The following is a 26,333-nucleotide window of genomic DNA, read 5'->3' on the forward strand; positions in this document are numbered from 1 at the left end:
TGTTTGAAGGGTGACACTAATGATGAGAAGGCATAGCTGCAACACTCACTTTTGTCACTGTATTTTTCTCAAGTGCTCTCATGATTCTTTCTTTAGCAAAACCTTCTGATAGCTGTTTAAATGTAAGTGAAGCTTAATCTTGCTCAGAGAAAGTTAAAGGGTAGTGATTGTATATTCAGTGAACTCTTGACCAGGCAGGGTTTTTACTGTTAAAATTGGTAACAAGAAATCTCGAAAGTGTGACTGTTACAAATACTGTGACTCAGTAACACCACCTATGCTATTTGATGGACTATTGCATCCAAAGTCAGGGCTGTTTGGTAGTGAAATATGCTTCTAGTTCCCAGACTTTCCTGAAGTTTTGCAGAGGAGATATTTTGGATAGAAGTGTCACCATGACTCTGTAGATGGTAGAATGCTTTGGGATATTTTCCCAATAAAAATACTGTAGAAATACAGGTGTTGTGTTCCAAGATGTCTTTTGAAGGTTGCATAACAGTTCAAGTAAAACATAATTTTAAGTTTTTTCAAGAAAAATGATCCAAAGAGTTTCTTTAAAACATCTGAATTCTAAGCACTGCCATTGTGGTTTAAGTCCAGAATCTAGCTCACTTGTTTCTTAAAATACTGCTCAGAGTGAAAACAGATGGCATTGGTGTTACATTCAGTTCCTCTGAGTTGAAGAATGAATAAGGAGGCTTTCTGTAACCTCTCTGTTTTTCTGTTTTGCACAGGTGCTGAACAGGTACTCTTCCACACCTCTCATTCCTCTCCCAACACCTCCTATACTTCCAGTATTACCTCAACAATTTGTGCCTTCCACTAACGTCAGAGACTGCATACGTTTGCGTGGTCTTCCCTATGCTGCTACTATAGAGGATATCCTGGAGTTCTTGGGGGAGTTTTCTACAGATATTCGAACCCATGGAGTTCATATGGTACTAAATCACCAGGTTGGTAGACACCATGTTTCTAGCTACTTTGTGCCAACTGCCTGTATATGCAAACATAGTTCTTCTGATGATATCAGTAGGGAAGCACCTTTGGCATTGACACTAATGATATTAATTAGCCTTCAGCTTTCCTCTGAAAGCGTACTGGCAATAGATGTGTTGGCTTATTTGAACCCTGCTATGCCAGCTGCTGCATCTGCTGTAGAGTGGTTTCTGTTACTGAGACCCATGTGCCTAAAGCTAAGCCACAGTCTTGGAGGGGTTGGTGTTCCCAGAGCAAGAGCTGTGATCCTGCACTGTAGGAGGCTTGAACTGAGGAGTCCTGCTCAACAGCATGCATAATTCCTCTTGTACCAGGCAAGGAGTATCTTCAAAACAAAAGCGTAGGCAATGTTAGCTCTGAAAGGAGTGCTTTGCCCCTGCCTTGCTGAACAATGTGCCTCGGGTATATTTGAGGACAAATGTGACTGCATCCTTTTAGAGACAGGATTTCCTATGGCATAAGTCAGCAGCTGAAGCTTTGGGTTTCCTGAACTGTGTGGATGCTTTCTTTAAACAGTCATAGCTAAGCACCAAGATTAACAGCTCATTGACACGTATAAACAGTGACATCTTTGCCATTGTTTTCTGGAAGCAGTTTCTAACAAAACTTTCTAGACAAAGGATTGTGCATTGTTGTGATCTCCCTTATCTGCACAGTCTTGTGACTTTAGGGGGAGGAGATGATGGCAACTCCTTTAACTCTACAGAGATGCCCTGAGTGATTGCACTGATCACACTTATTATTGTGGTATAAAAATGGTTCTTCTAAAATCGTTTTGGTTGACACTAAGCCTAAGCTAAAACTACAAAATACTACTTTGTCCTGGTGTAGGGCTTCTGTGCTTTGGGGGTGTGGGGAGGGAGAGGGAACTATAGTTATTCCAGTACCTCTCCATCTAAAGAGATTCCTGTGTCTGTGAGGATTTGACCTAGCAAAGGCTGAAAAACTGTAACGAATGTGCAGAGCTGGAAGAGGCCAAGAAAGATGCCGATGTTAAAGCACAAGTAATGGTTTGCAGTAGTATTGGCCCTTGCCAGCAGTAGCAAAAGAACCTGAAGGAAGAAATTAGTGTGCGTATATAGTCCTGAGGGCTGTCTGCCACTCCTGCCCAAAGCTGTGGTATTTATTTTTCCCCCAGATACTGCTTTTGCCTGACTACTAGATTTTTATTTTTCTGCATGCTCCCACCATTCCTGTTTTCAACCCTCTAATCATGAACAACTCTGTCAAGGATGCTGATAAAGTTGTTCTTCCCTCTGAAACTGGAAGAACTGGCCCAGAACTTAAGTTAGAGCTGGCTTAGGTTTCTATCTCTAGTTTTGGCTACTTCAAGTCAGCAGCTGCATGTGGCTGAAATGACTCTTCTAAGTTGCATATCCCACTCATTTACAGATGTATATAAGGATGTCATCTTTTTTTTCCACAAGAGCATACCAAGCCTTAGGCTAGTACCCTTCAAAAACATCCCTGCCCATATTGGCCTTAAAATAAAATTTTAAAACCATTTAACATTTGGCACTTGACTGTATTTATCCTTGAATTTCAAAAATCACAGATAATAAATGTGAATTAGATCTTTCAATTCTGCATTCTTACTAAATTGGTAAGAGCAGGTCTCAAAGCACCTAAGTATTCCTGTATTGTAGTCTCTCACATATGTGTCCTTATTTTTTTTAACCATAGAAGTAACATGGGTCAAGTTATGACGCAGCTTAATTGAAATGGGTAAATACAATCATGTTAGCACAAGTTGGAACAATTTTGGGGAGGAGAGCTTAAACATGCTGATGGGTGCTTGGGTTGACTGACTGTATTTGACTTTGGAGATGGATGTATTTATGGCTGAAGAGACTGCTTTTGACAGCACAAATTATTGCTATGCTGTTACTTCATGGGAGCTCCAGAAACATTTCTTTTTGTCTGCCTTGTTTGTAGGGACGTCCATCAGGAGATGCTTTTATTCAGATGAAATCTGCAGACCGAGCTTTTCTAGCTGCACAGAAGTGTCATAAGAAGACTATGAAGGACAGATATGTTGAAGTCTTTCAGTGTTCTGCTGAGGAGATGAACTTTGTATTAATGGGGGGCACTTTAAATCGAAATGGCTTGTCCCCACCACCATGTAAGTTACCATGTAAGTTTTGTATGGGTCTTGCCACTATTCTACGCTATGTGCGGGTAGGTGTTGGATCTGCTTTGTTGACTCTGATTCTGGTTCTTGGAAAGAAGTGTCAAATGGGGGTATTAAAATAAGGTCTTTTCACCTTAAATCATCAGCAGCTTGCAATCATTATTTTTCCCTTTGGTTGTGAAATTACTATGACTGAAGAACAACTTAAAAATTACTCTTGCTTTTCCAGTGGCAAACTTCCCCTCTGCTCCCTGAAACTTAACTTGGCCAGGGTGAGCCATGACTCTGAAAAGCAATTTGTAAGCCCTGCCTAGACCTTAAAGAACTGTTTCCCATTTAAACTGATTTGTATTTACATTTTTCATCATGGTGAACATGTCAAGTAAAAGCCCTTCCCCTTTCACTTTCAAAACTTAATTTATGAAATAAATGCTCTCCTTTGGGACTCAACCACAAGTGTTCTGCCTATTGAACCACTACTGACTGAACTCTTCCTTTGCTTTTTGCTGTTCATACAGAATTGAGGTTGCCTGTGTGGGAGTAAAATACCTGTAGCTTTGGCCTCAGAGAACGACAGAAACTATTTCATGTGAAATTATGCTCCTCAGAACTACTAGGTTGAACATGGACTTCTAGACAAATGTTTGGGGGAAATGCTTTAAGAGCTTAAGGGCTAACTTACTAAGCATATGTGCCATATAAATCTGAGCCTATGGGAAAAATAATACTTTGCTTCCAAGATCACAAATGGCAAGGTAGTCAAGTAGGAGCTTTCTCTCTGTCTCTCTATTATTTTTGTTGTTAGCTTTAAGAAGTGTCTTCTAAATCCTAGTCAGAGCTGCCAATATGGCAGTAAATTTCTTGGGTGTGGCTCCTTTTGAGTGTGAATAGACCTTCACCTAATCCTTAGGAGATAAGTTTTCTGGTTTTTTCTTTTTTTTTCCCTCCAATGGAAGTATCCTTCTGAGCTGGGATCTGCAGTATGTAGTTCTATGTGTGACAGCTGTTCCAGACAGGGGTTGGAAGCTTCTCCTGAGAGCTCCTAGGATAGGTTCTTGGCCAGAGTCCCAAACTTTGGGAAGTCTTAGGTGTCAGTGTTCCCATTTCCAACTATCAATGCCAGTGATGTATTCCTCAGATAAGCCCTTTTGGCTCTGTCACTGCCCCATTCCACAATGCAGTGAGATGTTGACTGTCACTTTAAAGTAAGCCTCTATTTTTGCTATTCAGAATTATCTAAAGCTTTTACATGCTCATTTTTATGGCACTGGGGAGGGGAAGAGGGAAGAAAAGGAGAAGAGTGGTAAAGGAAGAGGGTGAGCTCTCATGAGTGAGAGTTCATTTAGGACCTCACACCTTCTTGAAACACCACAAAGTCCTGGAGTTTTTTTGGTTTGGTTTTTTTTTTGTTTTTTAAACTCAGTTTTAATACTTGAAGCTGCAAAGCCATGACTTCTCTCACTGTGCTGTTGGTTAATCGAAGACAGAGCTGTTTGGAGGATAGGGAGTGTCAGCATGAAAAGGTGTCCTCTGCTGTGGGGAATGTTAGGCAGATCTTTAGCACGGAAGTTTCTTTGTTTCCTTTTTACAGTGGAGAAGTCTCATTCTTGATTGGAGACTTCATTAAAATCTGAGCCTAGACAAGAAAAACTGGCCGCCTCTTCAGAAAGACACCCTATTCCAAGAGTGAGAGGTGGCTTTTTATGCGTTACTGACTTTGCGTTTGACTGGGGGGCAGGGGGGTGGGCACAACACTTGTAGTCAAGCTCACATTGGTGGCTCAGATTTATTTTCTGTGATGAGCAAGAGAATGAGAAGCTTGTGAAGGCTCTTACTGCAGAGTTCTTCAGCTAATGAAGACCATATATATGCTGGAATTCAGAAGGTCCTAATCTATTTTCCATTTGTTCCCTTTAGGCCTTTCACCCCCTTCCTACTCCTTTCCGGCTCCTGCTGCAGTTGTGCCAACAGAAGCTGCTCTGTATCAGCCATCCATGCTCCTGAACCCACGAACGCTCCAGCCCTCCACGGCATACTACCCTGCTGGGGCTCAGCTCTTCATGAACTACACAGCGTACTACCCCAGGTAAAGCAGAGGAGAAACGAAGCAGGAACAAAGAAGTCTTTTTGCAGAAAATGCACAAATCTCACAAAAGAACATTGTCTGCCGTGTTAAAGGCTTGTGCTACCAAGAACAGCTTGTTCGGTATCTTGTTCAGGGAAACAATTTCAGGGTATCTAGGGATTTCCCAAGTTTTAGAGTATTTCAGGTAGTGACAATTTTTAAAAAAAAAAAAACAAAAAACAAAAAACATAAGTCACACAGTTACAGTGGGATTTTTTTTGTTTTGTTTTTTTTTTACCTAACATGCCTCTTAAACTTGTTAGTTTGAATTGTTGTGCCCTCAGTGGGAATTGGTGTGTGCAGTACTCCTTCCCATCTCCCTACAGAAGCCCTTGGCCCCTCTTTAGAATGGGTGGATTGGGGTCTGCCCTAACAGCTTCTGAAATTCTGGCTCTTTGTTTTTGTAATAAAGTAACTTTTGACCTTTATGGTGAAAACTTGGTTTACTTATTTATGAATAAGTACTGCATTGAAGCATACATGTATTGAATGCATATGTAAAGCATATAGAGACACATATTCTTCCTGACCTCATAAACACCTCTCATGAAGGGCTTTTGGCTCTTCTGGCTATATTAGCTATCTTCTATGGAACAAAAACTCTTGATTCCGTTTGCCCTCTGCAGTCATGAGGCCTTGGAAAGAGCTATGTTCCCTGTAAGCCATAAACCATTCCTCATCTGACAGGAAACCTGCTAAATAACTCAAGTCTTCTAATAGATTCTGACCAGTGCTTTTTATCTCTGGAGAAGGGTCCAAATAGCTACTTGTGAAGTTGTTGAGCAATATGGGCTCTCTAGTACCTGTAAGATAACAAAGGTTTTCTTATTACTTTACACTAAACCAGTATGTCTGTAAGCTGCCTGTTATGTTTTGGGTTTTTTTTTATTAAAATGTTTTCTTCACTCATAAGTTAATTTCTATAATGCCTTCAATGTCTGTCTTATGGTTATGATAATATGTTACCAAACTCAGCCTCTTTAATGTAAGATCAAGAAAAATAAAATTCCAAACTTGCACTGGCAATATAAAACAAGTTTCTCAATAGTTCTATATGTCATGAGAACACAGTAACAGTAATAGTTTGTAGTGACTTTGACATGTTGTTCTTAAAGTAATAATAGAGTCTGAACTCTCTTAAATGGAGTTTTCTGGTTCTGAAATTTAATTCAAAAAAAATGTTAAGCATGTGCAGCAGGAAAGAATAGGGTATCCTCTGTACTAAGTGGTGCATTTAAATGCATGTACATGGAAAAGCAATACAGAGCTGGTGGCTAATGATCAGACAATGGTTCATAAATCTAACTAGTGAATACTTATGGAAATAAGGAAAGTTCCTTTGACCTGCTGCCAAAAGGTTCTACCACTTGTGTTTTGCAAGGTCAAGTTGCTTTATAACAGCCAATTCCATTCTTTGCACAGTAATCAACCTAGATGGTACGGGGGAGGGAGGCATTGCTTTGGTCTTAGTATCTCTCAGAAATCCCTGAAACTCTCAGACTTGTCTTAATGCTCTTATAGCTTTAGCAATGAAACCCAATGGTGTAAAGGAATGGATGCCTTCTATGCTATTAAAATAGCTTTAGTGAACTCCTAATGAAAAGGAGGGAGAGCAAGTTATTCGGGATCTGTCAGCCTTTGATATCTCTGTTCAGCTTGTAATTATATCTGGCAACATGTTCTGACAGCAAATCAGTGGTCTTGGTCTCTGCCTAGTCCCAGGCTTTTGAGAAAAAGAATAATAGGATTCATGGGAGTGAGGACTTTCTTTCCTTATCTAATCTTGGATAAATAAGTGTACTAGTTGCTGTATGTATGTTGAAAGTAATGAATAACTGCTAATGTTCTATAGAAACTTCTACTATAGACAAACTTGAAAGTTTCTGCTACAGGATAGGTAGTTTTAAACCAAAGTTGAATCTTATTGTATTTATTCAGTTCTAATGCCATTTTCACCACTTTTAAGCAGTGCCTTTAAAACCTCAGAAGTTTCTGTCAAAATCCATAATTGTAGGAACACAGACTTTGTTTTCTTTTCAACAATATTTTGAGTAGTGGAGTGGAAAAAAAGAGCTTCTTACTCAGTGGGTAGTATGCTGGTGGGACTTGTAGCCAAAAAATTGTGGAAGCTGAAAACTGATGTGGGTTCAAACAAACTGGATAAAGTCAAGGGCAGGAAATTCATTGTGAGTTAGTGAATACACAAAAACCACATCTGGCTCAGGAAGTCCTTGAACTCAAAATAACTGGAAGAGTGTTCTTATGTTCTGTCCCCTATGGTAAACTCTTATGCTATTGAACCAAGGTGGGTAGGTGAACTTGTTTGTTCACATCTTTGAAGTAGTACTTGTCTTGAGAGCTACAGGTACTGCTTGTGAGCATGGGTCTTTTCCAGTGTGTTTGTAGTTGTATTCAGCTGCGTTAACCCAAACTTAGTCACTATTAGACTATCTCCCTGTTGTGTCAGTGTATGTACAGCTCTCCACTGGAGTGATTTGAATTAAAAGGTCTTTTTATGTGGTAGTTAAAGGCATGATTCTGACACTTGCTGCACAAGGAAATAAAGGGTAATTTGTTAGTGTGTTCATCTATCTGCTTCTGCCTCTTCCTGCTATAGATTGGGTATGGTTTTTTTCATTATGCACTAATCAACTTGTAAAAATATATAAATATATACAATAAGCCACATACATATAGCATTAATATATACTTATGCATACATACATAAAAAGTGTGTGTGTATAAAAATAACATGACTGAGGTTAGGAAAAAATCTCACTTGTTCTCTGCAATGGATCAGATCCTCCATTATGACCATCATGCAGAACAAGTGAGGCTTTTTTTCTAACCTTGGTCATTACTCAGATCCATATTGAAGCACAATTAAGTTACAACAGGTTTAAACTGGCACACCTAGGGACAACTTGGCTGGTTTTAGGAGTGATACCATTCAGAGCTGCTCCCAGCAGCTTTATTTGCATATCTGTGTGTCTGGCTAACCAGCATCATTTGACAGAACTGGGTTAGGAAACAACCATATGTGTATTTAGCCTGGGAGATGTGTCACAGATGGAGAACAGCAGCAGCCAGAAACAAAACCTCTTCATCAACATAGTTATAGCATCATAGCAACATTCTGGACCACAGCTCTTAAACTGTAATACTTATTATTAAAAAAAAAAAAAGTATGTCAGCTTGGATTGCATGGGATAACATCTGCAGTGAATGGGCTCACTGAGCATAAAAGCCTACTGGTGGCTTTTAGTTGCTGTCCAGCAAATGGACTTCACATGTTTACATCAAGTGGCAGAATTTGGGACTCTTCATTACCTATCCTTGCTTACGGCAAGCCAGTCTCCATCATGGATTTGTCAAAATAACCTCAACTCTTTAGTTAATGGCACAAACTTGTCACCAGAATGATTGTTTTGGGGGGAAGACTTAAGAATTCACTTTTCTGATCCTTGGCAAGCTACCTTCACTTAGAACAGCAGGGATGCCTTTAACTACTACTGTATTTCATTGGAGAAGGAGTGTATTAGCAGGGAAGACTAATTGTTGCATGCCTCCAAAGGCTGTCATTATCTTTTCATTTGTAGGTTTTAATTAGTAAGACTGCCATGGTGCCTGAAAAGCAGCAGAATGGTAATGCTTTGATCAATAGGTATCTGAGTATCAGGATAGTAAAATTATTTAAATTAAAAAAAAAAAAAAAAAAACACACCACCTTTCTTCAAAGTTGATAAGCCTGTAAAAATGTTGTTGCTGGTAGCAGTGTCCAAGATTTACTCGACCCACCATACAAAATGCCACTGGATGCTGGTGGAGGTTCTACTTACAGATCCCAGTTCCTTTTGTTTTCTTAATAGACTGAATGATTTGATGTTCAGTTAGCAGTTTTTCCTTTTGCTTATTTACAACTCGGATCAGTGGTGGGAGAGAAGAACCTCCTGTTGTGCCTGAAGGCATGTGTGTCATCCATGCAGGTGGCTTTTTTAAACATTTGCAGTGATGGCAAGTGATCTCGGCTTATTCAGGGCACAAAGTTATGTTGCTGGATGCTTCTCTTTACTCAGCAGCAGCCCTCTACAGGGATGTGCTGAAAGTCCCAACACTACTCAGGGCAGACCATTGCAGTCTGCAGCAGCAGCAAGTGTTTCTGGGGCTCTGTTCCCATTGCTTGTTATTGTTGTGCTACCATTAACTTCCACAGATGGGAAGCTGATTGCAGTAGGCAGACTGGTTAGATACGTGTTGAGTGGACAGCAGGTTATCTGGTTAAATGTGGGGATGGCGTCTGTACTGAAGGAGCTTTCGGTCTTTCCAGGGGTAGAGTTGGGTTGATCTTGGAATAAGGCTCCTTAGAGCTGAAAACTTTTTTTTTTTATTTAAAAAAAGAAGCCTTCCCTGTTGAGAACACAGTCTGTGATATTTGTACATGATTAAACAGCAGCCATGGGGATCTAAGTGTTTCTACTAGATTAACAGATGACCTGATGATTTAACACTCATACTTATGTTATTTGTCGAGTTATATGGCCTTTCTTTAAATATGGATACACATTCCAGTCTTGAAAGGGAAAATTATTCTGGTTATGTAAATACTTTTGCTAATAGTATGACTTGTTGGTTTCTATGAACAAAGTACCATGTTAGAACTTTCAACTCTGGTAATTATACCACAAAATTTACTAGCTTTGCCTCTCTCAAACTTTGTATGAACCACTTCTAAAAAGGCTTTACACTGAAGCTGCATTTTCTCCTGCTTTTGGGCTGCTTTCCAGCAATGAACATTATAGGCATTATGCTGCAAGCTTGTGTATACCTGCACATTATACCCATGACCTGTGCCATGTGCCAGCCCAAGGAGCAGTTGAAAATCCCTGTTGGTCTCTGGAAAAAAATCTGTTGTTCATCAGATGCTGGGGTGATCTGTCAAATTTCCTTGAGGTTTTCTGAAGGCTGCTTGGTGATGTGCACCTTCTGCTTTTTGCTGTTCCTCCTGCTGGCTTCAGTCAGAGGATCTGGCTTTAGGTGCTGCAGAGCTCCTCAGGGTCTGCTGGGTTTCCTAGAGCTAGGTAGAAGCTAAAGTGGGAGGCTAATTTAATCTTGAAACATTAGTGGATGAGTCCAAGCTGTTCTTCCCACCCCCCTCCCCCTTCTTTTCTCTCCCATGACTTTCCCTACTAGTGTTCCTCTCAGTAGTATAGTGAGGGATATGTAGTAAGACTAACCTGCAATATAGGACTTATCTTACAGTCCTGAAACTGATAGAAGCTGTCAATCAGTAGCCTGATTAAAGGATATCTTCAGTACCTGTTGCCACAGAGCAGAAAATAGTCAATGCTGAACAAACAAAAAAAGTTTTTCAGGTCTACAGAGAGCAAAGTAATAGGGAAAATAGGGATAGAAAATCTGCAGGGAAGGAACTGAAACCTGTAGATGGTGTCTATGCACATATCTGTTACTGCATGCAAAAAGTGCTGGGTATGTCTGTGGTTCTCTTGACTGACCTACAGGATGCGTGGCAGAGATCAGAAAACCTGCTTGGTTATGTATGCTGACTGCTCCCAACTCACACCCACTTTTAATATAAACCACAGCTTCCTTCTGGATATTGGTATCTGTTAAGCAAATGTTTAATGGAAAAAAATGTTAGGAAATCAAATGGGAGAGATGGTGATCCTCAATGTTTCTACGTAATTATTTTAGTGATGAATGTTTGGGGTCCCTTGAGGTGCATAAATGGCATTTAAATGCCAACATGAACCTTAAGAACATGTGAAAACTTGTTCCTGCGTCCAAAACTGATTTCTGAAACTTAATTGTGTTTTATTTTGAGAGTCTTTGGAGAATACCACAATCTCAGAAATATGGATTGGAAAAAAAAAATCCAATCTGGCTGTTGATTAGATCCAAGAAGAAGGATCAATTCATAAGGAAAAAAGTTTTGCATTGGGAAACGCTTCATATCATGTTTGATTTCAAGAACTAGACTGATATAAAAACAGGTAAGGTCTTGCACTGCATCACTGTATAGTGATATGCAACTACTAAGAACAGCTGTAGAAATTCTCTCTGACCTCATGTAAAACATGCCAGTATTTGTTCCTGGGGTATGTTTAACTACAGAAGATAGGCTGGAATAGCTATTTGTCTTGTATCCCTCCCTGGACACTTTTCATTACTAGTGTCCTCTACCTACTGCTTTTCCATCTGGAGACGTGGCCAGTGTAAGTCGATTGCTGCTGTTCTTCCAGGAGGTTATCACCCCTCTGTTTGGGGGAATGCAGAAATGGCTGGGGCGGTCCATATGTTATCTTGTATCAGGGAATTAGAGCAGGTAGCGCCCTTAGCCTAAGCTGTTGCTGGAGCTGTTACCTTTATCTCCAAGATGGTGTTATGAATGAGCAAGTGCTTGTAGCATCTCGGTGCAAAGCCAGCAGGGTTAGCCTGAATAGCTGGAGTTTTAAACAGAGATGTCTGACATCTTAAAACAGATAAGGAGCCTGTAGAAGTAATAAAAATAGAGGGGTGCAGGGGGGAAGAGGACTGAAGGGGAAGCACTTTTGCCCCACCCAATGCTGCCCTACCAAAGCTGAGGGAAGGCCCATGGAGGCTCAGCAGCAGGGCCAAGTGGCTGGGATGGGGGAAGGCTGTGTTCTGGGACACACAGGTAAAGCTCTCATGGCCCACCACTGCAAATTCTTGTGGTCCATCTCTCAGCAAGGCAGAGGAACTTCCGTTTAACAGCGATACAAGGGCCCTATCCTTGCTTCAAAAGGAAGGCTAGATTGCCCAAGGCATCTGTCTCGTGTCTGTTTTCTGGTGGTTTCTTGTTTGGTTTGGGGGATTTGGTTTTTTTAACAGTGATGCAAGCTAAGTCTGTCTTGCCTTACTAAATTGGTTTACCTCAGAAAGCTGCATCATGGTCTTGTCTTCTGGGAGTTGGGCTTTTTATCCCCCCCAATAAGAATTAACTCCGTAAAGAGAACTGGAAAAAGGTCTCTTTCGTTGCTCTTCATATGAGTTTTAGAAGTAATGGAGTTGTTTTCATAAGGATTCTAGAAAAATTTAAACTATTCTATAGCTTAAGTTCTCTTACAGTGTTCTGTTTTCTTATCTCAGATGCACAAATTACCCTTCTTGGTAGCTTAAGCTGGCTGGCCAAAAGTATTAATGTTAATGATACTTTCCACAAAGCTATGCAGTTGCAAATAGTCTGCGGGGTGTATCTAGTTCAATGAAACAGAGTAGAATTTTTTTTTATTAAACGTTATACATATATACGTGCATCTAGTAGTAGCTGGAAGCTCATGGATTACCTGACATTTTAACAGAAAGAGGATATTTGCTGGAACTGCCAAATCAAAACAAAACAAGGGTCTGTTAACTAGCTACAGTTTTGTGGCAATTTGAATAAGGCTATGGAAGACCTGACTAAGCATATCAAAGCTTCTAACATCTACAAACTGTGAGTATTTTGGGTGTTAGAGTGGTTTTTTTATTACTCCTGGAAAAAATATATTAATTATCATGGCATTAATATTGCTTTAAAGCAAGACAAGCATGTCCCCTTGTGGCATTAACCTTTGACCCGTGGCAGTTGCCATTGACTACAAAAGATGCTGTGTCTAAAGAGTCCATGAAATATAAGTAAATAAAAGCAAATACTGCTTTGCTAGCACTGCTGGCAGATGTGGAGAGCTCCTTCCTCAGATGTATTTGGCAGGTAGCTAATAGAGAGCACTGACCTGCAGCTTGCATCCAAATCATGGATGGGCATATCTGCCATGGATTCATCTCCCTACTCTTTAGCTACATTTAAAACTTTGGGGTTGTAGACAGCATGTGATGGCAATAAGCTCCAAAGCTGATGGTGCACTGAGGGGGAAGAATTATTTTCAGCCTCCTTAATGTCATAAGGTGACCCCTGGTTCTTGTGTTTGAGAAGTTGAGTAGGAAATAGGTATATTGACTGTGGTAGTATTTTGTCAGAGATTAGTAAGATTATTAATATTATGGAAAAGGCATGCAGGGAACCATTAGTGGGAAGTGTTGTATTGTGATAAATTTGTATGGAGATGCTACTCTACAGTATAAAATCTTACCTTCCCATAGCTGTTTTCCTGACAGTAGGCTCAAAATGGATATAAATGATTGCAAGTGTCATCTTTGGCATTTGACCATCTCTGCTATCTAGTGGAGCCACCAGTGAACAATTATTCACAAAGGTACACAGGAACATAATATTGTGGGGATAAACAAGCATTACAAGCTGTTCCTATGGGAAAAACAGCTCTCCTTCTAGACATGGATAGCTGTTCACTGTAGAAGTAGTAGTGTTAGGCCTCAGTCAATTGCATTTGTTTAGTGAAACCCCTTGAAGACTTCTGGCTGAAGGGAAACCATAAACATCTGTATGTTGTGTCCAGGAATGACTTGTCTGCTGGATTTGCTTGTTGCCTGCTGTGACTGAGCTATCCCCTTCCATACTGTGCAGTATGAAGATGGCCCAGGGCTTTGCAAGTAGTGGGAACTGGGGAAGGGCAAGACTGAAAACAGTGGTAAGAACACATGCTTGGAGGCAAATACACCTACTGGACTTAAAAGTGCAGAGGAACTTAAGAAGATAAGCTTTAATTTAGAGAGATTGAATACAGGCTAACACTGTAGGACTTGTGGGGAGGGAAGACTCCACAAGGCATCTTGGGACAGTAGCATTTGGGCTAAACTTAGTCTTCTTGAATATCATTTTAGCTGAAGATTTAAACATAGATGTAAGCAAGCAAAAGAAAGACTGATAGTCCCCAGCAGAAACTTTCCCATGGTAATTTTATAGCCATGACTTTGGGGAACAGGAGTGGAGGTGGTCTGGGAACTACCTTTCTAGTGTGATTTGAGGCTGTCCTAGGTCTAAGGAATAGCACAAAATGGTAGGTGCTTGAAGCCATGCTCAGGAGATAAAGCAAAATTATGAAGGTGGCTTTGAGCAAGAAGTATGGGCTTTGGGGGGGCACGGGACAGTATTTGCTTTTTTTAACTTTCATCTTAAAATTGTGTAGTAAGTAGGAGAAGCCAGTGGTATCCCTCAGTGTTAGGACAACTTCAGGGGTAAATGGATATGTGGATCTACCTAGTAACAAACTTGTTAACTTTTCCTTTAGAGCCTTTGAGAGTATGTGTGGCTCTGGCTGTACAGGAGGTGTGTTTGTCTCTGATCTCCAGGGACGCTCTTTTGAGACCAGTCATGATTGCCAGGGTCTGGAGACTGTAGTCTTCAAGATACTGTGTGCACCCGTCTGTTGGGCTGTTAGGAGAGGCTGATGTACCCTGGTGTAGTTTCTGTTGTTGAATTGCTCTTGATGCCATGGTGATGGGAGCATTACAAGTGTCTGGTTATGTGGCCTGAACTGATATCTGCCCAGAGCTTTAAGAAAGGTTAAGGTTGTATAGCCAGCTCTTGGCTCTCTTCTGCACTAGTTTGGCTTCTGATTGCTTCTGTCTTAACTTGTGTTTGTAGTATGCAGCAGAGGATGGACTTGTACACACAAATGATCCGGCCAGGACAGTGTCCAAAGAATGGATTTGCATTTAAAGGCCCCAGCAGTTAGACTTCCTTAGAGAAGGTAAGGATAATGAACCCCAGGAGATGGGTTTGGGGGTATCATAGTGTTTGCTTCAGATAACCACCACACTCTACATGATTTTTCATTTGCTGCCCCGGGAACATGGCTACTCTTTGCTATGTCCAGAATGTCAGACTGCAATATGTAAGACCTCGGCTACTAAAAATATCATTTAAAGGATTTTGACTACTCCAGTCTTGTTATGGGCTGCTACTTTGCCTACTTCCCAGGGCTCCAAATGCGTGCTACTTCAAGCTTTAATATCAGTATTGAGAGCCTCCAGAAAGCTCCCCAGAGTCAGTTTTCTCTGAGGAGCAAAGTGCAGAGATTATGTTATTCTCCTAGCAATGCACTAGGATATAGTGTTGGTTAGGCAGAATGAGCTTTCTTAGGTAACTACGGAATCAGATTTCTAAACCTCGTGCTGATGTAAAATTGCAGCAACGAAGTAGACTGTGTTTGTATAACTGGCTGCTACTCTCTTGCTTTTGTAAGCTTTCTGATCAGGCCACTTCAGCCTTTCAGTCTTGGTTTACTTGATTTCCTATATAGGAACAGTCAAAGGGTAAAGTCACCCAGAAAGCATTTGTGCAGAAAAATGCAAGTTGAACTGAAAAGCAGTGTATTGATGGCTGCACAATGTGTTTTATCATGTGCAGTAGTCTTAGAGGAAGATATAGAAATATATTTATGAAAAATGCTTCTGTAATCTCTAGTCTTTTAAAAACACCTAGTGAAAGAAAGATTTCTTTTATGCCCTTTTCTTTCCTCTTTTTCATTCTTCCTCTTCTCTGACACAAAGGCAACTTAGCCCAGGGTGTAATCTACTTCTGGGCAAAATCTTCACCTGCAGCATCACCTTGCTGTGATCTGCTCTAAGAGTCCTGCAAAGTGAAGTACAGCATGTGTAAAAACAAAAGTGACCATCTCAGCTAGCTGGTTAACGAGCCGATTTCTGGCTGGGCTGATAAAGCTAAACTCCATCCCTATAACTAACAGTCTGAGGCCATAGTTAGGTGCTTAGTAGCAATCTGGCTTAAACTGTGCTACATCGCTTCCCATCCACCTGTAGTTGCTTGTTGATGGTGAGCATTGCCATGCAGTGACCTAGGTTGGGAAAGCTGATCCAAGTGGCAGAACCCATGGGCCTTGTCCTTCAGTCTGTTTTCACGCAATCCAGTTTACAGCTTAGTTGTGCGAGTACCTGTGTCAGCTCAGAGATGGGAAGGTAGAAGTGAGCAAAGTGGGCACTGACAGATAGTAATGGCATTGCCATGTTGGAGTTGATTGTAAAACTTCACCTTGAATGCTAAAAGGTCATGTAATATTGAATAAATTCTGGCATACTCTTAGTGAAACACTGTTTTCGCTAACAGAAAATGTCATTGAAATCCTGTGTGTGCAAGGTGAAAACTAAAGCTTTTGATCCTTCAATAAAGATTTGAGATTTTGGAAATTAAAAGATTAAGATTTGGTTTTATCGTGGTGTTCAGTGACCTGCACAATTCTTTCATGCAGATTCCTCTACCCTTTCTGATGTTTTGAACAAACACAGCGAGCCTACATGGAGATTTTGATTATGTTCCCAGTTTTACCACTGCTCAAGCCAATTGTGCTGAAGAAAAATCATCAGAACTCTGGAAATCAGCAGATGGACCTCTAAGTGTTTTAAAGTTAAAGCACAATTTTCAGACACGCGCACACAGACCACTAAGCCCTTCACTGAGAGCACAGGTGCTGAAATCACGCAAGTCCTTGAGGGTTGTTTCTTGATAAAGAAAGTATTAAGCTGCTCTTAGCACAAAATAGTTTAGCCTGAATCTACAAAGTCTGATCTACTGCATTCTTTGAAATAGCAAAAAAGTCTTTTTTACCTAATTTTGCACACAGTTTAAAGTTGTTCTTTTTAAAAAAAAAAAAAGTATTTTAAGACTTCTGATTGTGCATTTGACATTTTTATAAAAAACTTGTTTTCTTGTTTTGTACATATTTGTCTAATCTGTGCAAAAGAAGCCTCTGTAAACTATATACAGGCATGTTTTACACAGTGCAGAAATAATTAGGAATGTGAAATGGATTATCTGAGGAAAAAGTGCTGTAACTTTGTAAAAATATAAGTGTGGGATATTAAATGCTTTATCTCTGATTCTTATCTTATGTTCTCCATGTGTACTCAGGTATTTAAATTTTAAATGGTTTAGAGAAGTAGGCATTTTCAAACTTTGATCACATTGTTTAGTCAGAAAATGAGAACTGCAGTTAACCTCTCTCCTGTGATATTGTTTTTATTTTTCCACTTCCTGCTCTACCCACCATGCTTCATGTTTAACAATCTCATATTTAAGAGAAGGAATTGTTATCAGTTGTAAGACCCAGCACCTTGTCTTCTTTAAGGAAGGGTCAAGCAGGGACAGTAGTTTGAATTTGGTCTCTGAACTAGAGTGAATATACTTTGACTGTAAACCAGCACAACAACTGTCACTCATAGCAAAGCATGACATCAGGTGATGTACCTGCTCTTACTTAAATAACTGATGTCTTTTAGCAGTCTATGCTCTCCCTGCCTGCCCTGGGACCGGACTTCTGTTAGTGGTTAGGGCACAGCATCTTTCCATGGCAATTATATTCGTTATTTGCCCTGAACGAAGGGAGGTGGGGGAAAACAAACCCTGAAATAAAGAGATTTATGAGGCTGACAGTTGCAGATGGGATGGGTTCTCTGGCATGTTCAAAATAAATATTACAGAACTGAGGATTGCAAGCTGATCTGTTCCTAAAATTGGCCACAAGCAACTCTTCTCTGCTGCAAGTTAGAAACTATCTTCCAAGTGAAAAAGTTGCTGCCAAACAAGATAAGGTATTTGGCAAACAGGCCTGTCTCATGATTTAAAACCACATAAATCCACAAAAATGTGTTTGGTTATACTTCTAGAGGTTGACATGGGAAAGGATTTATCTTACGGACTCTTCCTTGCTGGTCTAGCTTCTGGAAAGCACAGCTGGGCTGCTACCATCCCAAAGCCCAGAGGCAGGCACTCAGAGCTGTGTATGTGCTTTAGTGCAAGACTCTAAAACACGTCGATGGTCCAGGGTAGAGACCCTGGGAGCTGGGACCTGTGTCTGCTGGAGAGGCTGAGCTCAGTATCAGGTTCTGCTTTGTTTGTTCTCCCAGATGTATCTTTTATGCCAAAGGGCTGCACCTTTGCGCTCCATCATTTGTGTATTCTCTTAAGAAGAAAACAGGCTTTTGCAACATTGCAGCCTGGGAAGGGCCTCGGTCCACCTTGTAACCAACGGCTGCATGAGGGAAATCTGTCACCTCTGTGGTTGTTAGACTTGGGGGGGCTGTGGGGGGACTGCACAGGCGATGTCTAGTTTGGGTCCCCAGCAGCTTTGGAGCCTGTTTTGCTTTCTGTTCTTCCCTGCCTTTTCACCAAACTCAGCAGAAAGAATAGCAAAATGTTAGGACGTAACTCATCCTGTGGTTCCTGGGAGGCCCTTGGGAAACGTCAACAGTTAAGACAGAGTTCCTGCAAAGCACTCTGGCTATGGGGTGCTTATGTTCCCCCTAGAGCAGTATTTAGTTACTATGACACCAAATCCACAACAGTGCCTTGGTATCTCTGAAGGGAAGGAAAAAAAAAAAGGGGGGGGGGAGTAGAAAAACTGTTCCAGACAAGGCAAGTGATAATGGAAATGAGGCTAATTAATTCCCCCCACCCCTTTCATTTTTTTTCCTTTTTTCTTTGCTCTTCTCTTTCCTGTGTGCCATCCTCCCGCAATTACTATGGCCATAGTAATCTAGATTTCTATTTTCTTCTGGCAAACTTCACACTGTTACAGGCTGAAGTATTTGACAGAGCATTCTTTTAAATCACTGTCTGTAAACATGAGTATATTGAACAGGATTAATTGATGCAAAATATTTTTAAATGGTATTTCCAACTTTTCCTTCTGAGAAGATGGTTGGGTCTTTAATTTTGGAGCACGATTATAAATTAATAGTTATGCAGGTAGAAAATTAGCCTATATAAGCCACTTTGGGTGTGATGGTGGAATAGAGTCTTTGCATATTAACTGCACAGGAATATCCCAACTGAGCAAATACAGATAGGGAATGAGTGGATGGGAAGCAGTAGGGCAGAAAAGGTTTGGAAAAATAAACCACAAACTGAATGCAACAATAATTAAATGCTTTTGAAAAGCAAAGGCAAACATCACGTTGGGTTGCACAAATGGGCCTTTTGTTTGGGACGTCCTTGAAGTTTTCTGAGTCTTCTGTACAGTGCTGGTAAAACTTTAGCAAAAAGTTACTGCCAACAATTGGCACAAAAATTGCAGAAAGATGTGGACCAACTGCAGAGTGAACAGAAGGGATGTGAAAACAGCTCCCAAGGGCCTGCTGAAGGCATTGGGATTGCTTAGTTTGGTGAAAAGGAGGCTGAGGTATGAGAACAGTATATTGAAAAATATGGCTATGAAGAGAGAATGAATAAATTCTTCCCATTGTGGATGGGACCAGGAGAGAGGGATGGAGTTACAGGCAGGGATTAAGGGAGGCATCGGAACAACCTTCTCATACCAGCAGTAGTTAAGTACTCATCTGGACTGCCTGGGGAGGCTGCTGAGTCTCCACCCTGCTAACCTTTTGGGACTGGTTGGCCAAGCACCCATCAGAGATGGCACTGGTATAGCTGATCCCACTGCCGGGTGTCAATGTGGACAAGATGTCCTCTTCAGGTCCCTGCCAGCCTTGTTTTCTACGATGACACCACTTTCTTCTTAGGACCCTGGCCTCAGATTTTATGAAGTTAGATCATATATATTAGGAAGTGCATCCGAGTTGAGTTTTGGGTTACTTTTCACAATTTTTCTTTCATGTTTGGGATTCTTTGGGTTCTATTTATTAAGTTCGGAACTGAATCCTTTATATTCTTTTTCAATAAGTCTGTTTTAATTGATTACAACATTAAATTTCGTTTAACCTAAAGCTGAGTAGTGTACCATTCCTCCATTATAATGGTTTTATGTTCTAGAAATCAAACTAGAAATGAAGCGATTCCTACAAAAGAGGAAAATGTGTATATTCAGTTTTCTTCTTGCAAGATTAATTGGGAAATCTCACAGCTTTGATATCTCTGAATATCTCAGTTAGGCAGGTTCTCAGCTGGGGGCAATTTTATTTATTTAAGCAGGAAAGCCTGAGACTCCATCAGTAAAGATGAAAGTCCAGTTCTACAATGTAACTTTCTCTGAGGCTAAGATTATTGATTGAACTGGAGATGTGAATCTACCACTTATGTATTCAGATCTGTAAATAATACGTAATATGAAGGCAATAACTGGAATTAATCTGAAAAAAGATTGTAAAAATATATATTATACTTTCATAAAGACTATATTTATTGTGGAGGAAATTCACCTTCTGAACTACACTCTTAGTAAAACCAGGTTTTAAATCTAATGGCTTTATATGTTAAAAAAAAAATCTAATCTGTGGAAGCATATTATACCTCCCACTAGCCTGGATAACCTAAGGAATGACAACCCTGTGTACCCTGATGGTAAAAGTGTGCCCAGTATTCAGGCTGCTACAATTTTGTCCTGTTTCTTTTTTTTTTTTTTTTAACTGAGTCTCAGCAGCATGTTGTCTTGTATTTTAAAACTCCCAAATTAAAAATCTAAAACTGACTATTTATATACTTTATGTAGTTTTTGTAAGACCTTAATGTTAAAGATTATTTTAAATAAGCTTTTGTCTAACACTTAGGTTATTTTGTGGTCAGTATGCCAGCCTGCATGGCATGAGGTTACACAGTTTAACTAGGAACACTGCAATCTTTTTAAATGGTTTTAAACCAAGAAAAAATAATAAGAATTCTATCACAATTTGTTTACTATGAAAATAATGCCCCACATTTAGGGTAGGATTTTTTTAAGCCTAAAGGAGTTCCTAAAAATTCCACCCTTAAATTTTTATTTTTCTATTTGCACTTTTGCAAGATGAGGGATAATCTCACTATAACATCTTGCAATGGCAAAAGCTGTAAGTGGGTGTTGGGAAAGGCTGGTTTCCACACTCCCCACGGGCAGCTATAGAGAGCTCGGTGCTCTTTTATTTTTGCCAGGTCTGAAACTTCTCATCCCAAATTTCCTACCATGCATCCTGAGCCATGAAAACCAAACAATTTTTAAACTATCCAATACTTTAAATCTTTAATTATATTTTAGTCTGTGGGTTTTGGTTGTTTTCTTTTCCAAGATTGCAAGCTGAAAATAAATATACATCGATTAAAGTAACTTGCAAAGGAGTACCCCAAGTCTGTGAACACAAAGTAGTTTTAACCCGTAATTAGTAACTTGCCAACCAAAGCTGTGTATGTTCTGGTGTCTGAACTGCAGCAGTGCCATTCTCTAAGGAGACATCATTCGTCAGGGTGCTTTTATCACCGCTGACAGCCTTGAACACTAGGACTGCTGTACTTCGGGATCTTACAAGTGCTGAGACCCTAAAAGCAATGCTGCCAGAAAGCAGCACATTGCAATGAAAAATGCAATCAATGCCTGCACTGCCTTTTTTTTTTCCCCCAATAGTTTAACACTTTCAGCAAGGGACCTTGTTAAAATGCAGAGCTGGTGGAAACTGGCCACAAGAATGAGAAGAGGGGGAAGACCCTAACACCCGCCCTGTAATGAAGCGCTCCAGGGTGGGTTGAGCGTGAGGATGCCCTTTCCCACTCTGCAACCCACTTCCCTGAGTAAGGACTTTCTGCCTTTTTTGCATGCTCCCACCTATCTCTATCGACCCTGCTCTTTCTCCGAGGTCACCTCCTTGGCCCCTCTGGAGCTGCGGAGGGAGTAGAGCCAGGCTGTGCCCCTCAGGGGGGGAGAAGGGCTGGCAGAGGGGCAGTGCTGGAGGGGAGGGAAGGGGGCAACAGGCACGGTGCAGAGACCCAAAGCACCAGGCATCCCACGCGAGTGCTGCGGGTGCTCCCCAGCATCCCCCGTCCAGCCCCCATCCCTCTCCGGTCCCGTGCCTCAGGGAAGGAGCCCGTGTGTTTGCCGGCCTTGCCGCCACCTCAAAGCAACCGGTTATTTCAGTGTGTGCTCAGACGTCATGTTCGGCTCGTGGATCCACACGGACCTCTTTTTTGTTGTTGTTTAATCATTAATCACTTGAATGGAGATGTAAACAGCCGCTCTGATCTGCATCCTCTCCCGCACAGGGAGCCAAGGTTCCTTTTACACACCGCAGGTCAACGATGGGCTACTTGGCAAACAAGCCTGGGCAGTCAGAGCGAGCGTAAGCGAGATGAGCTTGCTTTCGTCTACCTTTGCCACCTCTGCCCTGTGTGGTTTGAGAAGCCGATGGAAGGTCATGCTGTGCTAAATTGGAAACAAAGAAAAAAAACTTGTTTTCATGGTGTAAATGGAGCGTGGTGATAAAAAATGTTCTCCTGTGGCTCTTGCATGGTCCGTGGCTGTTACTTGGCTTAGTACCTGCATCTCCCCAGGGGATGTGTAATCCTGGTCTGCTGTGGGAGCTCCTGTGATGAGACACTTCAGTAATGGAGTCAGAGCAAACCCTGCTGAAAGGACACATGGCCAAAGCACTGGCTACAGAACTGAGCTGGAAAACAGCTGAGAAAGCACCATGGCCACGCTTAGAAAAGTTATTAAATACCAACCCCACTGCTTCATTTACTGCTGTGACAAATATGGCTGCACGCGTCAGCCTGGCTGGGCTTGAGCGAGAGGACCGATTGAGTGGCCGTAAGTGAGCAAGGAGCCCACATGAACCCCAGTAAACCATACCCTGACTGTCTCTGCCTATGAGATGTCTGAAACACAGAAATATCATACCCAAGAAGGGCCTGGAGACCCAAACTTTGGGGTTTTTTCCAACCCTATCACTCCAGTTAATGAAAGATATCACCTCTGCCTGCAAGGTATGCCCCCATTTGCATCCTGGGGCCCTGATTTCATAGTATGAGAGCAACCCCATCCAAAAATCCCTTCTTCCTCCCCAGCCGTGCTTGCACCCAGGCCTGTGCCACCGCACGCCACGTTGGGTCCTGGGCACAGCTCTGAAGGCCCAAGGGCATTCTTGGGCATAGAGAAGGAACGGAGACCTTTAACCATTGTAATAGTTCCCTATCACTGATCACAGTTTGGAGCTGGATCAACAGCGGTGGCCACGCAGCCCAAGGGAAGCCCCACTGCAGAGCCAGGAACGAGCAAGGAGTGGAAGTAGCACCACCATCAACACTGGACTGTCATTAGAGCATCACAGCATCCCAGGCAACGAAACAGCCTGAAAAGACCCAGGGAACATTTAGGGAAGGCCAGCTAGAGGCACGGCACTCCGCTCTCACCCTGATGATAGCACTAGCACATCGAATTGCCCCACACTCGAGGCTTCCCATGATGGGCAAAGCTTATCCCACCCGGTCTCTTCGCCCCACAGAAGAGAAACCAAATGCAGGAGTGGTTTGGACCACAAAGGCTACGAACCTTGTCTACCCCAGCAATTGACAACTAATCTCGTACTGATTTTTGAGCCTGACTGGTGGTAAAAGAGTGGTCCCGGGCTCACCACACTCATGGAGCCTGGGGTGGGAGTGCAGAGGCCTTGCTGTGAATTACTGCTGGAGTTTGGGGAGGGGGTTTGGGCAGGGGCTGAGGCTGTGCCAGCCCTGCTGCAGCCAGATCCCCGAGGAGGAGGGAGGGGAGTCCTCTCTCACACACAGCTGCAGTCACATTTAGCAGCAAGAGCCCTCCGTGACAGCACAGGAATGAAATAAGAACACACAGAAATGAGCACAGAGAAAATTAAAGATGGCCTAGATTAATCAGCAAGCCTGGTTTGCTTTTTTGGAGAGCTGTTACACGTTGGTGCCTGTAGAGAGAATCCATCACTGTATAATGAAGCATTGGCAGCAAAAATGGGATTTTGAGCATGCTTGGGCTGTGATCTCTAATGTCAAACCCCAATGCCCTGTGTGCATCCATGCAGGTGGGCAGTTGCATGGGCTGCTGTGATCCAGGGGCTGCTGTGCTTCAGTCCTGGCACAGCAGCGCTGTCTGCATGTCCCTCTGCCCACTCTTCTGGTCGCCAGGAACCAGGGGAAGCTCCCCTGGCCCTGCTTTGCTTCCAGTCTCAGCCCCTACATCAAAGCTAGGGTGAAGTTATAGAGGAAGGTGCCGGCCCTGCGAGTCCCCCAGCCGCCAGCTGAGCCAGCTTTCGGCAGGCAGGGGCTAGCACATGCACGCCGCCTGAAATGGCACAGCAGTGCTTCGCCTGCATTTCTTAGGAGACTGGTGTGTAACTTGGGGTGCAAGATACATGCCAAACGAAGAACAAAGCAGCCCATTTATTAAAAAGTTTCAGCCCGTGCAAATCTGCCTGCAGGGTGGAGAGGGAAAGGATGTTGCATGGAATAAATGCCTCTTAAAAGTGATCGTACGTAAGCACAAAGTTATGGAGTGACAACATTTCTAGAGCATCCTGCTGCTCGGGAGCCATTCCTGGTTAAAAGACCCTTGTCACTGCTCTAGTTCAGATAGTAGATGAGCTATTTTTACTAACCAGCATCTCAGATGGAAAATACGGTCACAACCAGATGGAAAGAGCTAGTAAGATAGAGCTGATAGATGGGCTTTAACACTTGAATCTTTTTCAGACAGCAACTGCAAAAATAGTATGCTGGAATCACACATTCATTATTTCTCTCTGACTTCAGATAAAAAAGCACCCTGTGTTGGAGGAGACTGCACCCCAAGTTTCAAACCCAGCCTGGTCTCCAAGTCTCAGGTAGGCTGGGTCTCCTTTCCGTTCACCGTCACCAATTGCTGCTGCTCTGCAGGTTCAGTAACACCCTCGCTGGCACCTGGTGAAGGCTTCCAACTGTGCGGGTACCCTGGAGTACGGCTGTGCAACCCCCGGAGCTCACAGACTGCAGGGGCCTGTGGTCAGCAACACTGCTGGGGCAACGCACAAGGTTGCTATGTGTCCCCCACCCACCCACAAGCAGGATCAAAAAAGTATAACAAAGTTAAAAAGAATAAAAAATGACAAGGTAAAAATGAATAAATAATGAGAATGTGCCACTGGGTGCTATGGTTAGCTGTACGTACGCCACAGGGCAATAACAGCATATTTGAGGTCATTACGCAGATCTTCATTCTTTGTGACAAGAGCAAAACAGTGTTTGGGAAGAGCTGGGGGGCTCTGGCATGGCCACCCCATCTCCACGGGCAGCAGCCCACGGGGCAGAGCTGAGCCGTCCACCCAGCACTGCGTGGCAAATGCAAAAAACTACTTGGAAACAAGCTCTTGGCCACAATGGGTTTGGAAATAAATGCCGCTTCTGGTCTATTGTGCAGGTGATTTTTTCTCCCCCTCCCAACTCGTTATAAAACCTGTGAGCTGTGACCAGCTTTCTGGATGCTACAGGCGAGTAATTCTCCTATCGAAACGTTCTGGCTGCGGTACGGCGAGACCTGGCATTGCCTTCACCAGCTGAGGCCACGGCCACAGAGCACGCTTTCCAGCCTGGGAAGATGGAGGCTGGTAGGTGGAAATAAAAAAAGGCAGCGTCTTCCAAATCTGTCCCTGTATGTGCTCTGGGATAAATGTATAGCAGCTGAACCAACTGGAGGGAAGGAAAATTCTGGTTTAATTAAATGAACAGACTGAGCAACCAGATGCTTGAATAAAGAATAAAGAAGAGCTGCCGCTTGTCCAGGAGAGAACTTTGGGGCTGGGGGCTGGTTCGCAGACAGGCCGCTCTCTCCTGCTCCTGCCCTTGGGGAAAGCACTGCATTGTCCCTTTGCATGTAGGTGACATCAGTGGTGATCATACACTTGCATGGGAGGGGAAACCAAGCTCCCCTTGATGGCAGACGCTGGCTCTCCCCGCAGTGCACACCAGGATCACCTGACAAATCCCGTACGGGTGATGCACAACACGCTTTGGGTACTGACAGATTTACAGAAAGCTGCTTAGGGTGGAAGGCAGCTGCACGGAGGCTGTATGAGGCACTTGCACATCCTTATTTCACTGTGTTCAACTCAACTGAACTAATAAGAGGAAAGGCAATTTAAAAGCGCCTTGCAGATTACCTTGTCCAAGAGCTTCTTAAAAGCTCACACAATGAAAGTGCATTTGAGCTAAAAATATGGCATCAGTCATGACAGTATATAATAGCTATAATGTTTAACCTAGGAGGAATCAGCTCTGTTAAGCGTATCACTTTACAACTGCTGGCACCTGGGAATAGCGTCTGTGTTTCTGGGTCAGTCTTTCAGATCCCAGTTTGTCAGACCAAAAGGGACTGAACCTCTTCTACCTAAAATGTAACAGCCCTCTGTACTGTGCACTTTAGTAAATCTAATGGCCAGCAACAGTGCAACAAAAATCATGCGGGCAGCTGGTGAGGTAGTTGATGC

At 42.3% G+C, this 26,333-nt stretch overlaps 1 protein-coding gene across 4 annotated transcripts in view; it reads left to right on the forward strand.

The window, feature by feature from the left end:
* Positions 1–17,332, forward strand: part of ESRP1 (epithelial splicing regulatory protein 1) — a 34,117-nt gene extending 16,785 nt beyond the window's left edge. The window contains exons 11-15 of one of the 4 annotated variants that reach the window (XM_069779692.1): positions 735–953; positions 2,932–3,118; positions 5,045–5,213; positions 14,776–14,881; positions 16,400–17,330. In XM_069779692.1, coding sequence (XP_069635793.1) covers positions 735–953; positions 2,932–3,118; positions 5,045–5,213; positions 14,776–14,866 — 666 coding nt within the window. In that variant the 3' untranslated portion in view covers positions 14,867–14,881; positions 16,400–17,330. Of the gene's footprint in view, positions 1–734; positions 954–2,931; positions 3,131–5,044; positions 5,214–14,775; positions 14,882–16,399 lie in introns of all 4 variants that reach the window. The other 3 variants (XM_069779691.1, XM_069779694.1, XM_069779693.1) reach the window with 3 other exon arrangements.
* The last annotated feature ends 9,001 nt before the right edge of the window (positions 17,333–26,333 follow it).

The sequence above is a fragment of the Haliaeetus albicilla genome, chromosome 3 (genome assembly GCF_947461875.1).
Source record: "Haliaeetus albicilla chromosome 3, bHalAlb1.1, whole genome shotgun sequence".
Taxonomy (NCBI): Eukaryota; Metazoa; Chordata; class Aves; order Accipitriformes; family Accipitridae; genus Haliaeetus; species Haliaeetus albicilla.